The sequence below is a fragment of the Protomyctophum parallelum genome (genome assembly GCF_964188405.1).
Source record: "Protomyctophum parallelum genome assembly, chromosome: 13".
Lineage (NCBI taxonomy): Eukaryota > Metazoa > Chordata > Actinopteri > Myctophiformes > Myctophidae > Protomyctophum > Protomyctophum parallelum.
The window spans coordinates 11,214,547-11,230,260 of NC_139708.1; the positions used below are offsets into that span (position 1 = coordinate 11,214,547).

Sequence of the window (15,714 nt, forward strand, 5' to 3'; positions counted from 1 at the left end):
GTGAAGCGGCCGGGGTGACATGTTTATTTTTCAAACAGTTCTTATATGAAGCAATCAAAAAATCCTCCTATGGCGATTTCAATGAAACTAAAAAAATACATGAACCTGGGGACTGACGCCCTCTACTGAAAGTGACGTCAGACTTCGGTGCTCTATAGCGACTGACAGAGCTTTCACTCTGAACTATCACACTATTTTATTTTATTTTATTTTATTTTATTTTACATGCGTGCGTGCGCCGTGCGTGCGTATACATGCAAGTGTGTGTGTGCGTGTGTGTGTGTGAGTGTCTATGGCCGTTTTTAGCCCAAGGAGGTTTTTTTGTGCAAAACTAATGCTTGAAATGGATTCAGAATCATGAAAACCCCCTAGTTTGACATGTCACATGCTACTTAAAGCACAAGAAAATCTAGAAAATATTTGCCTTTAGGATGTCTATGGTGGCCATGCTGTAGGCCTACAGGCCATTTTCAACACTTTCTCCTCAGCTGAGTTTTTTTTTTTTTGCAATTAGTTTGAGGTCAAATGACATTATTACTGAGTTAAGTAGCCTAGCATACTGTGGCAACTGGCAGAGCATCTATTTCTATGTAAACACATTTAAAGGACAACTTTAGTTTTTTTCAACCAAGGTTCATGTTTTAGTTTGTTATTAGATAAAGTAAAAGATGAGTGTTAATCTTTTTTCATTTGCTGCTTTCTTTCGTTTTAGGGAATTTAGCTGTTTTTGACAGGGGGGCGGGGGCATTCGAGCATGGGTCTAAATATGTATTTTTTAACACAATTTTATGGTGATTTCTTTTTTTATGGTTTACTATAGTCCTAATAAACCCCAGGAAATTACATCTGGCCACAGAAGATCACAGGATCTACTGAATGTGAAGGTAGCCTACTGGGGGAAGCCTTAACTGTGTGTATAGGCTCAATATGTCAGTTTGTCACATTCAATAGATCCTGTGATCTTCTGTGGCCAGATGTAATTTCCTGGCGTTTATTAGGACTATAGTAAACCATAAATAAATAAAATTGTGTTAAAAAATACATATTTAGCCCCATGCTCGAATGCCCCCGCCCACCTGTCAAAAACTGCTAAAATCCCTAAAACGAAAGAAAGCAGCAAATGAAAGAAAATGAACACTCACCTTTTAGTTTCTCTAATAACAACCTAAAACATGAACCTTGGTTGAAAAAAACTAAAGTTGTCCTTTAAGCAGCTCAACAATAGATGTGCTGTGGAGTGCCTGGGGAGGAGTTAACAGGCAATTATGGGCACTATTTTGCCCGTAAACCAAGTTTAGCATTAATATACGGTAATATACAGGTGTGATGGTACAATTCGGGAGTTTACCGGAGTTTGTTGGAAAGTTTAACTATAGCCTAAGTGCAATTTTGAGGTACGTTTTTAATTTTGTAGTTCAGTGATTCTACAACTTTTTAGCTCCAGCTATTCAAGCTTCATCTATTTAAAAACTTTTATTTGAGCATGTCTTTCGGTATTGCTACTAGTAATTATGTGCTTCTTCCACTATACTGAGTAAAATGTCTAGAGTTACCACAGTGTTATCATATTGCCTATATATAAATGCAGTACTACAGTAAAATTATCAATACTGCATTGTATAAATACTCTGTAATAGTCTGTATAGTACAAGTAAAAGTCCGGAATTCAAAATTCACTTGAGCAAAATAGGCCTTTACAAAATAATTGGTATCAAACCCTATAGTGAAGTGAAATTGAAATACCAATTTCACAAGTTTCCAAATGTATAAAAATAGGCCTAGTGGAGTAGAAGTAAAAGTATACTGAAAATTGGAAATACACCAGTAAAGAAATAAATACCTCGAACATTTTATGCTCCTACAGTCCTTAAGTCATTGTTCACCACTGCAAATCCTCAGTGTTTCATGAACTCAGAGTTCAGAATAGGGCATTTGGCAGAAGCTCTTATCCAGAGTGACTTTTAATAAGCATGGATAAGAATACGATAATATAAGATAATAAGATAAGAATAAGCAAGCACATGCATATCAAATGGAGAGACATAGTGCCTCAGTATATATGATCACTCACATGCATGGTATAAACAAAAAAAATGTACAATTAAACTATAGGAAAATATACCACGCAGGTAAATTAAGCCAGCATTGGTTAGGTGTTTAGATAAAGTAACACATGCAGAGGATTGTATCGTGTATAACCCGAGGCCTAGGTTGACACTCGTGTCTCATCATAATGGGACACCAGCCTGGTCCCTTTTATTCAAGCTTTTTGCCCTCAATATTCAGGTCTTGAGAATAAAACTACATCAAATTATCAGCAGGCTTGTCAGCAAAATATATGTTATATGTAATCCTGATGACAGCCCTGTTATGAATCCACGTGGTATCAGAGTTTAAACTTAATTTAATTAATATTAATAATAAAAAGTTGAACTAATCTGGTAATACAGCCAAAATTCTACAGATTTTTGATTGATTGATTGATTGATTGATTATTAATTGATTGAATACTGTACCATATAGTTTGCAAGTAGGCTATAACTAGGCTCCAGACTTCCCAAAACAAACTGGTCAGGCTCCTATATGGCCTCACCCCCCCGAACCCACCTCACCCCTGCCCACTTTGACAGGCTGGAATGACTTGGGGTCGACGACAGAGTACAACATCTTGCAATGGGTCCACAAGATTCAATACACCATCAAGATACCCCTGTCTAGATATACTTCCTTAATGTTAACGAAGTCCACACCCACAACACCAGAGGGAGTGCAACGAAACATGTACAACCCAGATTCGGCACAAACTAAGGGACTAAATTATTTTCGCTCCTATGCCACCAAAATGTGGAACGCCCTACCAACAGTCATTAAGACCTATGCAAATCCCTTGACTCCTTCAAAACTGCTCTCAAGGGGCACCTATGGACAGCTGCAATTCGAAACTGGCCCCTGTAAAATCTGAATCCCCCCCACCCCTTTTTCCCCTCACTGTATTATGTTTCTTTTCCCTTTTTACCTCCTTTATGATGAATTCCTGTCTATTTGTACGTCTCTAAATGTTTTGATGAATTGAACAATTAAGGTGGACCCTCTTGTAAACAAGTGTAATGCTTAATTGGGTCGTCCACTCACTGTCAACAGTCTTTGTATTGAGTATATGCTTGAAAAAATGAAATGTACTGTAATTCTGCAAACTGTTAATAAATATTTCAATCAATCAATCAATTGAGTGTGCAGTGATCGTGCATGGTTGAACATATGCAGTTGGTCTCAATTCTCAAATCCCGGGCATGCCTATTTCATGACAAATATGGATTGTGTTTTTAACACTGAGGATTGCGTGTAAGCTTTTCAGCCTATTCCAGTCTCCAGACTCCAGACTAGCTCTGGTCCATATAGCTCTAATGCGTTGCATAGAGCTATAGCTATGGACCAAAGCTAACTCCAGACTTTGGCGACGCCACCTGCATATGACTCCAGGGGCCCATTCCATTTCCATTCACCATCAATCATCGCACGTAGACTTCAGTGCCAAATTGTCTTAAGGGTTCAAGTTCTTCCCTCCTTTTTCAAATTTAAATGGACAATAAAATGTTGGACACCGGGTGACGATCAGCTCAGCTGTCACGACCCACCCACCCTACCCCAGGCTATACCCGGTCGGACGGACAGCGCGCACTGCAGCAGGCAGGCTGCACTGACTGGCTGCAGACAGTCCTGCTGCTTCCAGCGAAACAGACCCATTCTCTCACACTTCCAGCAGACCTGCCGATGAATGGGAGTCAAATTCCAGCAGAGAGAGAGAGAGAGAGAGAGAGCGAGCGAGCGAGCGAGCGAGAGCGAGAGAGAGACCTGAAGACAGTAGCTTTCTTCCTAACCTACCTGCCTTCCTTGGACATTGCCTTGCTTAAAATCAAACCAAACACACATGGCTACACAGACTGTAGTATATCAATTCATGTTCTGAGTGTCGTGAGACTTTTGATCATCGGTTGACTTGGATAAACGAGACGAGATCGGCACCTTTTAAAGTTGTGCGGCATGGAAAACGCGCAGTGCGAGGTAAACTATAGCCCTTTCTTTCTTTCAAAGCCATTGTCTAGCATGTATTTTCCTTCCTTCTGCAAATAACCATACAAACCTTTAGGTTTCATTTACGTATAAAGAAATAGCATTCAGCCGTAGTACATTGTCACGCATGCCGGTTAAGGATCAATTTCAATTATGCATAGCCCGCCCCAATGGCAGTTTAATATTATTAAATTCAACGTTGAGAATGAGAATGCCTGCCTGTATAGATTATGTAGGCTACGTTATAGCCTATATTGACAAACTGAACAAATGAAAGTCCATTCAACCTATATCTCTCTATAAGACCAATTACGTTAAGTAGGAGTTGAATACAATGCAAAATAATTTGATACAATATGAAATATATAGGTCATTATTATACTATATTTGCTCAATATACTGTTTCAAACTATTAGGGTGTTGCAGGCTACGTTGAGCATATTATTGGTTGTTGGCTGCATCATGTAGCAGTAAACTGATCTATACATACTTAATAACCTACGCTGCGAACTTGCAGACTATTTTAAAAATGTTTGACTATTTTTTCTTTAATGTTTTCTTTAATGTTTGCCTATAATGACATCCAAAGATGCAAGTGGATACCTGCTCCACTGACATGTAATGTAAGATGAATGTACAGTATGATACAATAATGATTATAATTTTAGATTTTAGAAGTCCTATTCAAAATGGTAAAACTAAAAGTATACAATAGTAGCAAACGAAAAAGTACCTCCTCATTATGCAGAATATGGTCAATTGGACAACCACAGTATGATTTTTCACCCTTCTTTTTAATTGACTAGCCTACTTTATTAGTCAGAAATAATATAAACAGCAACGTGAGACATTAAGGCTAAATGGATAACACAACCAAGTCTTGTGTGTCCCCCCCCCCCCCCCCCCATTGTGGTCTCTCTATATTCAATTCATCAACATATCATAAAGGCGGGAATGCTGTTTGACCTCATAATTTTACCACTTAATTAATATGTTTTGTATTAGGCCTAATCTAAATCATGCAAAGCAGCAGATTAGGGAGACGCTGTGGAGAGTAGGCCCTAATAAATACCCTAATAAAGTAGCATATACAAAAATGCTATACCTCAAACAATTATACTCAAGTCCACCCCCCCCCCCCCATTCTTTATAAAATCACAGTTTTGGGGCTGGGTTAAAAGAAGAAATGACTATAGTTGTGAAAGTGCATGCTCATGATTCGGAGCGCTCTCATGTTTCCAGCAGTAGTTTGTTGTAATGGCATAGCCCGGCGCTCTCCTGGGAATGTCTCAGCTCGTGCTGGCTATGAGAGCTCCTGCGTCATTCGCCTCCAAACTCTTGAACCCCATTTACAACCTCGTCGTCGTGGTACGACGGTGTCGACTCCGACGACTCGTGTCGTCCTCGAAGCGCTGTGGGCTCGGCGATCGTGGCTGACCAGTAGTATAGCCTCTATGTCCCTGCAGGGATTGTGCAAAGAGCCTGGCTGCCTGCCATGGTGTCAATAGTGTTGTTAAAGGCACTGTGTGTGGGGGTTTGAATTGTGAAACACAGCATTCAATTCTAACTAGAAACATCTGCCCTTTAACCATTAAAAGCTGCCATCCATGACCCCTCCCCCCCCCCCCCGCCCTTATTTTTTATCAGGCTTTGAAAGAGTGTGGCCACTATATAACCGTGATTCTCAACCTTGTTATATATTTCTTGAACACAGTTTGATATGCATTATGCATTTGATTAAAAATGAAACCGCGGCGGCGGTGGCTCAGGGGTAGAGTGCCTGGATGGTAACCGCAAGGTTGCCAGTTCGAACCCGGGCTCCCCCAGAGTTACTGTCGAAGTGTCCTTGAGCAAGACACTGAACCCCTAATTGCTCCCGATGTGCTAGTTGGTGCCTTGCATGGTTTCCGCTGCCATCGGTGTATGAATGTGTGTGTGAATGGGTGAATGTAATGCACAATCTCTGTAAAGCGCCTTGGATAAAGGCGCTATATAAATGCACCATTTACCATTTACCAATAAAAGGAATAATACCTGGAACCCCAATCTCTATCCTCAGGGCCCGGGGTCCATTTGGTTATTTGCCCACTCTCTCAGAACGGTGAGGATTTAACATATTTTTGGTTCAATGTGTAACAGTACAAGTGAGAAACCAGTAAGAGTGAGAAAAACGGAAGGGGGGAGGCCGTGGACGGGTCTCTTTGAGGCCGGGCTCCACCAAGAGAAACGAAATGCCCGCCCGGCCGATCGCTGGCCGTCACGATCACCGATCAATGGCCGCGTTTATATGCAGGGTGATCATTCCGAATGAATACTTCAGAATAAAATACTTCGGAAGTAATGTCTTTTGCTGCGAGTTTCCATGGGAAATGGTCATTCCTTATGATTGTTTACAAACTTTACATGCATGTGATATAAGACATGATATATATGTTAATTCACGTGAAACTACGCCATCTGCTGGACACATAAAATTTCACATCACATCACATTTATTATTATTCTTTTTAATATATTTTTTATCCCACGATTTTGTAACCCATTTTTCACCCCTGTGTCAATCATCTAATGTGATCCTGGGCTCTACACACCCTCTGCCAACCTGGGGAGAGCAACGGACTTAACTCATGCTTCCTTCATGCTTGAGTGTCCAAGTTTCTCCTTTACACCTGACAGAGGGGAGTTTCCCTGGTTGGACGTAGCGCGTGGAAGGAACACGTTATTCCAACCAGTTCCTTTCCCCTCCATCAGGCGTCCCGGCTGGCCAGGGGGAGGCAGTTTAGAGACCAGGATTACTGCATGTTTTTGTGAGGGCATCTACCCTAGGGGACACGGGGAGAACATGCAAACTCCACACAGAAAGGCCCTTTTGCCAACCCCGCCTTCGGGTATGGGCACTGATGACGCGGAGGAGGAAACACGCCGCCAGCACCCACAGCGCCCCGAGCGGGAATCGAACCCAGGACCTTCTAGCTGTGAGGCGACAGCACTACCAACTGTGCCACCGTGCCCCCTCACATCACATCATTTCATTCCGCAGTAGTTTTGAGGCTGCTGCTTGGATAGGGGCGGACATATTATGTTTACCGTCTTTTTTCCCCCACCTCAGAGAGAGAGAGAGAGAGAGAGAGAGAGAGAGAGGCCAGTGACATCGGAATGGTTTTTAGATCGCATCGAGCATTATCATTCGGATTTAAGTTTTTGTAGGTGTTTACATGACAACGTGTAATAGGATTGAACTTCTATTCGGAATGAAAAGGGGATTTAACTGCTCATGTAAACGTAGCCATTGTCTGTCGGCATGCAAGCCCCGGAACTTGTAGATCTGCTATTTCCGCTATATTGGAACATTTTGGATGCTTGGATGAAGGTGTAAAGGCGTAAAACTGTGCTGAAAAATTGGGCAACCATTATCTGTGCTGATGTATTCCATTGTTCCCTTGAGTGTTACATAATGCATGGCTTATTTCTCCACATAGGCTGTGGACCGCCGACAGTAACGAGAAGAGAGCAGCCAATCGGGACCCGCCACTCGCTCAGTCAGCACAAACAAAATCAGACATCGGATGCTGTGACATCCCTGCCATGCTAGACGAACCCAACGACAAGAATGCCATGACAGTGCCGGCAGCAGCCCCAGAACGAGCCCTTGCCGAGAAGGCGGCCAACGGCAACAGCGGCCAGCCTCCGGCTGAACAGGCCGCTGCCGCGTCCGTCAGCATTCCCTTGGTCAACGAAATCCAGCTGACAGCGGCCACCGGCGGCGCCGAGCTCTCGTGCTACCGGTGCACGGTCCCCTTCGGCGTGGTGGTGCTCATAGCCGGCATCGTGGTCACCGCCGTGGCGTACAGCTTCAACTCCCACGGCTCCACCATCTCCTACTTGGGCCTGATGCTCCTGTCGGCCGGCCTGGTGCTCCTGGCGGCCAGCGTGGTGTGCTTTAAGGTCCGGCTGGAGAGGAAGAAGGAGAGGCGGAGGGAGAGCCAGACGGCTCTGGTCGCCAACCAGAGGAGCCTTTTCGCTTGAGCTTGCGGTTTGAACTATAAGAAAGCACCAACTAGGCCTGTTATATGGCCCCGGAAACAGCAGCATACAAGCTGGCTGGGGGGGGGGGGAGGGGGGGTTTGGGGGAGGAAGAAAATAGCAGATCTACAAGCTCGCAACATGTCACGAAGCGATGCATTGTGAGCATGTAGATCCGCTATTCTCGGCTAGTGCCGTCGCCGTACGGCGGGTTAGAAATCAGGCTTCGTGACTGGATGGGGGTTGGTTCCAGAGATTGAGGCATGCACTCGCAGCTGTGCGCAGATGTTTCTCATGGACCGGATGGCTTACATGTGGCGGCATCTGCTGACCCGACAAGCCTTTTTAACCACAAACTTTCGAAGGCTCGAACCAAAGAGCCAGAAGAACATCTTAAAAAGCTTTGAGGATAGTACAGTGTTTTTTATCCGTCAAAAAGACGCATTGCAGCTGGGGCGAGCCGGGCACGCGGCCAACACCGAATGTATCACAATTAAGATGAATTACCGCCGTGCAAAGCAATGCAACGGGAAGTGTCACATTAATCTCCCTGCGGTATCGGGTGGCTCTGATTGGAAACGGGAGGGACTGTGCGTTTCTTTTTTTTTTCTTTTTTTTTTCGAGAGGCTACGGAATAGGAGAAGAAAATTAGTAAATCCAGAACAATGAATCACGCCTAATTTTTCCATTTTTCATCCAGCGCATACGCTTTATGAAGTGGCCTCATGCTCGTTCACCTCAGTCACAGGGTAATGACTTGTCATGGAAGTAAGGTACTTAAACTATGTTAACATGTAGCCGGTGGGTGAGGAGGACTCATGGACACAAAAAAACATCATGTTTTGAAGTCTGTCAGTGTGTTCTGTGCCAGCCCTGGTCGCCAGTGAAAATGTACATTATTGTACTTCACAAAACAAATGCTGAAACTGGACTTAACTGGACTTATCCCCAAAGCGTTGCATGTCACCGTTTCTAAAAGCGAACCATGTGGAATCAGTCCTAGATCTCTTTTTGTTCGTTTCGAATTGTTTGTTTTTGCATTAAAACTAATTATAAGTTATAGTTTTCTATTCTGACCATCAACATGCAACTCGAATAGCGCTGAGTCGTGCCTTTGAGAGGCAGGGTTGTTTTTCAGAAACATACAATGACAACGTTTTTTCTCTGGCGACTGCTTCATCTTGGGCAAGTGGTTCTCAAACCTTTTCATGCCAAGGACCCCCCATTTGAAAAGATTTTGTGCCAGGGACCCCCCCCCCTCCCCCCAGCCAAGAAAAGAAGATTTGTGTTTAAAAGAAAATCTAAATAACTCAAAATCTTTCAAATATTTTCAAGATTTTTCAAACGAAAAATCACACATTTTCAGACAACCTTCAGGCAAAGACCAGGAAAGCGTGAAGAATTGGAATGGAACATCTGTAGCACATATACAAGCTTGCAGCACGGCACGAAGTGGCACACTGTGAGCTTGTACAGTACATGTGCTATTTGTTTGAATGTCCAACGAATAAAATATGGATAAAGGGGTTACAGGACTGTGATGCTGTATCAACTAATTTGGCTGGGGACCCCCGCGGAACCCACCCCAAGGACCCCTGGACATCAACATGCAACTCTGGCCTATGCAGCGGAGGCAGACTATTATTGCACACAATAGGAACACTGTTGTAGTACGTGCTACAACTATAATACACGGGGGAGGGCATGTTTACTGGAAGTGTAAGTTACTCTCAAATACTGTATGTATTATCTTAATGCACTTTGATGACAAAGCCGTTTGAAAACAATGGCCTCTTACTGGCATTTAAGCACCATATACTACACTCCAGGGCTCTGTACTTGTTCTGCACCTTTTTATTTCTCTACACCAAACCTTCGCCAAAAATAGCGAAGACATTTTCAAATTCATTTTGGCGAATGTTCGCACCCATGCGCTAGGGTTCAAAATGGTTACGGCATATTGGAGACTTTTTTCATAATGGCTCACTATCCTCCACATTACTGTACTGTTACACCCATATCAGTTGAAGGCACTATTGTTAACTGCCATTGACTCAAACATGCAGCATATCATGATCACTGTACTAATGTCAGTGGTATATTTCCATACCGCTGATATGAAACTGTATAGTGTTTTAATGTAGCCATTAATTTGGCCTGTATATCCTCAGCACATTTACTTGTTACTAGGACTGTAGGACATGAGGTTTAATAAACTCGTTAATTTCAAGATGTCTTGGCATTGTAAAGCCAGATTTATATTCAGTCATTTCTGAGAATCACTCGCTGTGTTTGTACAAAGATCGCTTCGATTCTTACAGCGAGAAGTCAAGTATCAAAAATAGCCCACCTATAAGCTCAAGTTGCATTGCGATGCGTTGTGAGCTTGTAGATTGGCTTTTTCTGTGCTGAACAGAAGAAACAATTTATTTCTCTTGACGTACAGCAGTGATGGGCTCAAATCCCTTTGCTTTGGGGGGGTCCTATTGTGTATGTAGACAAATGCACTTTGCTTGCCTTTTTTGTTTCTCGTTTAGTCCAAAGAAATGACTAGGCCTACTCATCATTCATGATTCATGTCATACTCACAACTGTGAAATTCAGCACTAGAACATTAGCCCATGGTCTCCAGTCTGATTTGCTGCCTTCCCTGATTTGTTTTGTCACTTCGCTACTCAGTCTGGGAAGTCTCCTATCTCCAAGGTAGGCGGGACGTGCCAAAACTGAGACTCAACCCGAGGCTTCCAATTGGTCTGTGGTGCAGGTTAGGACAAAAAAACACCAGTTTGACGTATCAATGCGCTACTGCTGTTGCCCTGCAACGTCCATGTCCCTTTATCATTCACTACACTCACCCCAGCCGGCATTCTTTTTCTACTAGCCTACTGAATCTGATATAGTGGACTACTGAATCCAAATAGTTTACCTTTACCGTAGGTTTTACTCTCGAGTCTCAAACTGGTGAGAAAAGACTGGCGCTGGCTGATGACGTATCAGCAACAATGTGGCTACGTAACGGGTGACGTTATGAAAGGAGGCCAGACCGAGTATAGCGAAGTGACAAAACAAATCACAGAACACAGCGAATCAGGCTGGAAACCAGGCTAGTAGAACATCCGATGTCAAATACAATGATCACATCCTTTTTTGAATGTATTTTGATTTTATTGTTATCATTATATCAGATATCATATACATTTGTTTGTTTTTAGTTTAGTGTCAACTATTGTCCAACCTTTGTCCATTTTCCTCCAAGGAAAACACCCTGATTAATCCCTTGTTACAAGAGTCATAATCTGTTTAGTTTTCTGCTAGTTGCGTCCCTCGAGTGTACAATAGCGCTGTGTATTTGGATTATCAGGTTCTATTAACAGACTCTTGGCACAGTTTATTACGCAGGTTTGTATAGAATCTAAATAATCAAGTGAGCCTGGGGCACCTGACCCACAGTTAATTCAACATTTTAGCATTTTACCAACATCAGCAACGATATATACATTCCCAAAAGGTAAAAGGAAGTTGAACTCTCTGGTTTGACTCGGGGTGTTTAAAATAGAGCCTGGACGTGAAAGTTATATTTATAGTCAGCATTTGCGTTGCTATGCGTCTCTGTGACACCAGACACTACAACTAAATGGTTTGCTTGCGTCAGAGGAGCGTCCTACAACACACTTTGTCACTTTTGGGAGTTCACCCCTGCCACGCGCTTATGGGGGAGCGCGTGGCGAGGGGGGAGGGAGGGGAAGGCGAGGGGCGCCTCTGTGTGCCTGCCTGGCGTGCACTCTAATAGCTGACTGTCAGATCACATTATTGTTACACTGTGGAGTACGTTGTTAAAACTGACTTATTTGCTGTGTCCAGATTCTTTACTTAAGTAAAAGTTGTACAAAAGTACAAAAGTATTGACACCAACATACTTAAAGTAGAACGGTCCATATTTCACAATCATATATTATTGGATTGGTAATGCATAATGTACATCACATTTATGTTGCAGCTGATGGGGATGTTAATGACATTATGTGCTGCTGGGTAATAGTAGAATTATTTATAACTTAATGTATAGTTTTGATGATCTAAATCTTGAAAGTAGCTAGTAACTAAAGCTGTCAAATAATTGTAGTGGAGTGAAATGTAGGCCTACACTATTTGCTTCAGAGATGTCGGCTAGTAGTACCAAGTATCAAGAACTGCACATACCAAAGTAAACTTAAAGAGGCGGGGGAAAAAAGTCAAAATTGTGCTTAAGTAGTCTACAGTACTTGAGTAAATGTACTTAGTTATGCTTATTTTCAGTGTGGACTCTTTTTTGTGGCGATTATAGGGCACGCCTATGAATTAGCTTTAGGAATGTCCCTCCCCCCGCATGGAAGCTTAAGCCTAATTTATGCTCCATCGTCGCAGGCATGCAAGCTCACTAAACGCATTGTGGATGCAACGCTTGTGAGCTTTTAGGTCTGCCATTTTTTACATGCAATACCGTCGTGTGACAAAGTATACATTGGGCATTTGTCAGAAGCCGGGGCAAAGATGGACAGAGAAATGGAAAAAGGGGCTATGTGATATGAGATTTGACAGGTGCTCCCTGCCGGCCGCCATAGCCTCTTCCTGAGCGCCTGCTGGCACCTCACGCTGGCCCTGCGTGCGTCACTTATTTGTGCCTTTACACAGTAACACATGCCTGTCATTCCAGGGAATGCCAAGTTGCTGGGGGTCGGGTTTGTCAACAAAACAAAAGCCCTGCAGCACTGAAGGAACGTTGTTGCTTCTTAACCACTTTAGCCCTGGAGTCCCCAATTTTGGGGCATATGTGCAGAAAAAAGATCACAGTTTTGTTCACAAGTTCAGTGTCGTGAAATTGTAAATCAAATTTTAATGTGGCAAAGTGTTTAAAGCGGAATGAAACCCTAGACTGCTTTTGTAGTTTGTTTTTCCAGTTCAGGTTACAAACTACAGCAGATTAATTAAACACATGGCAGGCTAGTGAGAAACCCAGCTGCGGCTCATAAAATGAATATGAGTGTGTTAGATTCAGGTGTCCACTGAGCCATGGGTGCGCCACACCATAGAGGCATAGACAGTAGTATAATGCACATTTACAGACCTATAATGCCCCTTTTACACAAGAACGGTTTCCATAGAAAATGGCAAAATAACTGGTTTTGGGGGTTGAAAACATAACAAAGTGAAGACACCAAAGTGGAAATCTTTGAAAACGCTCCGCCTCCCGGCTCCATATAAACGGGAAAAACGATGAATCCGCAAAACTTGTGACGTCATATGGCTAAAGTCAGCTCACGCCGCTTATGTCTTCTATGAGCAAGTGCTCCCTCGCACCGCTCATCCTACGAATACACGCTGCATTGTTGAATGGAAACAAAAACAGCCTTGTGAGGAAGTAGAACGGAAGTGCAGGTTCTACTATGCATGCGTGCCTGGTCTATCTGGCAGTGCCAGTGCATCACCACCTAGCCACCTGGCATGCACTGCATTACAATGTGTTTAATCATTGTTGCGTCTCTGTAAATGCTGAATAAAAAGTGAGAACGCAACGGGACATTTTCTGTAGAGACCGTTGTTGCTGTGTAAAAGTGGCCTCACCATTATTAATTTGATTAGCTGCAGCTGTGTTGCTTACGTCATGTTGTACTCTAAGGTCAGTCTCATAGCGTTCAGACTATTGTATAATAGGCATCACCTTTTTACATTAAACCCTATGAGAGACGACCATGCAAAGTGCTAGATATTAACGGACACTTTTAGAACACTTTTCACCCTGCTGTAGTTTTTCAAAACAAGCTGTAAAGTCAGGCTATATACGGTAGGTAGGGTACTTATTTCTACCCCATGAAAATGAATTTGGGACTTCCAACTCGTGATATTGCACATTGTGCAGACAACATGGGCCGAAGAAGCAGACTTGAATCAAACGCTAGCTGTGCAGATGAAGCATGTCTAAAGCAGAAACAGCTTGAGCCAGAGCCTGCGTCAGAGATTTCTGGTGAGCACTGGAGCACACGTCAGGAGACCAGGCCTTCCACTAATGGGTTTTATTATCTGACCTGGTTTCAGGTCATCCTGTGGGAGTGTTGTGTTGCTGGGATATGAAGGAACAAATGTTTTAGTGATTGGTGAGAGTCTCTTCCAAGAAATAAGGCCTATAAACATCTATCTATCTATCTTGTTTTCTTTGCTTTGAACAATTTGTTCAGATTTTATTATAGCACAGTAACCACTTAAGTCCTATACTTTATGTATGTTATAGTTTCCTCCTATAATGATATGGCCAAAATAGGGAGGCCGGGTTGGAAGTGTTTAAGTGTATGCATAGAGAGTGGACAAGCTGGAGTCTTGTTGCTTATTGACATTCAGGAGGTACGTTTTCACCGCAAATGGCATTGCGACACACTGTTTTATATACAGTCTGTGCCTTTGGCACGGTCTACAAAAGCTCAGCGGAGACAGCATATGAAACCAAAAGCCTTGACAGCTAAACAAAAGCTTTCTCTGTTGTCTGGCTCAGTCCACGCTGCCCCGCAGTGATGCTGAACTCAGTTAAACCTGAATTATAATAAGGATGAACTGCAAAAACCTTACTATCGCTTTCTTTTCAAATCTTTGTATCATGTTAAGGAACCATAGATTCCCTATTATGGGGCAAACATTCTGCCAAAATACCGGATACTGTACCAGCCATAGAGATATATCATATATAATTTCTTTGTGAGCGTTATGAGTGGTGAGTCTGCCAGCATTCACACAAACATCTTAAACTGGTCCAGTATGCCTGGTATATTCAACCTGCCAGAGTTTCACATATCCCCCCTTTTGCGTTCCATTCACACTGGCTTCCTGTTGCTGCCTGCATCCAATTAAATAAATTGCACGGTGACGGAACGGAACCCCCTTTTACCTCCAGGACGTGTACAATCCGCCCCTGGCCTGCGCCCCTCCCAACACAATTATAGATGAGCCAAAACAGGAGGTCCGTCTAGCCCGCCTGGCTAACCCTCACCCTCTATAAGTGTCCTAGACATAGACCAGTGGTTCTCAACCTTGTCGGGCCACGACCCCCCAAAATAATCATATTTGAACTGGGGGGACACACCCCACCCTGACAAGAACTAGGAATTACAGTAGGCATTACATTTAGTTTGACAGATAAATATTGTGAAACTAGCAGATCTACAAGGATTACCAGCCTATAGCCGCCCGGGCCCCCTTGTGGGACTCAGAAATGTGGGAGGCTTCTGCAGAACAAATTTATCTGCAATAGTAATTGTAACCCTGGCATCCTAATTTGGGGAAATGCTATGATTTTCTTTTTTTCCCACCACAAAATAGCAAAAATAGCCTTTTTGCAGGCATGTTTCACAGTGCACTGTGAAACATTCTCCATGATGTGTAATTGTAGGCCTATGTGAGACTATATTACAGTATGTGAGTGATGAATTCATATCATTTTAGAAGAAGATTAATTAGAGAGATTATGTTTTCGGCGTTTAACCCCTGCCTGTGTGCGGTACCGCACACAGGCAGGGTCTATGTGGAGATTATTTAATAATCAAAGTGCTGTTGTTGGTGTCTGATTTAAAGTTTGTTTCTCCGTTGAAGACATGC

General features: G+C 43.0%; 1 protein-coding gene across 4 annotated transcripts; it reads left to right on the forward strand.

The window, feature by feature from the left end:
• Positions 1-3,714: 3,714 nt before the first annotated feature.
• Positions 3,715-13,668, forward strand: tmem100a (transmembrane protein 100a). Of its 4 annotated transcripts, XM_083779581.1 has the most exons (3): positions 3,715-4,062; positions 6,131-6,172; positions 7,551-13,668. In XM_083779581.1, the coding sequence occupies exon 3, from the start codon at positions 7,657-7,659 to the stop codon at positions 8,095-8,097; it is 441 nt and encodes a 146-aa protein (XP_083635707.1). In that variant the 5' UTR covers positions 3,715-4,062; positions 6,131-6,172; positions 7,551-7,656; the 3' UTR covers positions 8,098-13,668. The 4 variants fall into 4 exon arrangements, 3 of the variants coding, with proteins under 3 accessions (XP_083635707.1, XP_083635705.1, XP_083635706.1); XR_014570121.1 differs by lacking the exons at positions 6,131-6,172; positions 7,551-13,668 and adding an exon at positions 6,211-6,343; XM_083779579.1 differs by lacking the exon at positions 6,131-6,172 and having other exon boundaries at positions 7,551-13,667.
• Positions 13,669-15,714: the final 2,046 nt, after the last annotated feature.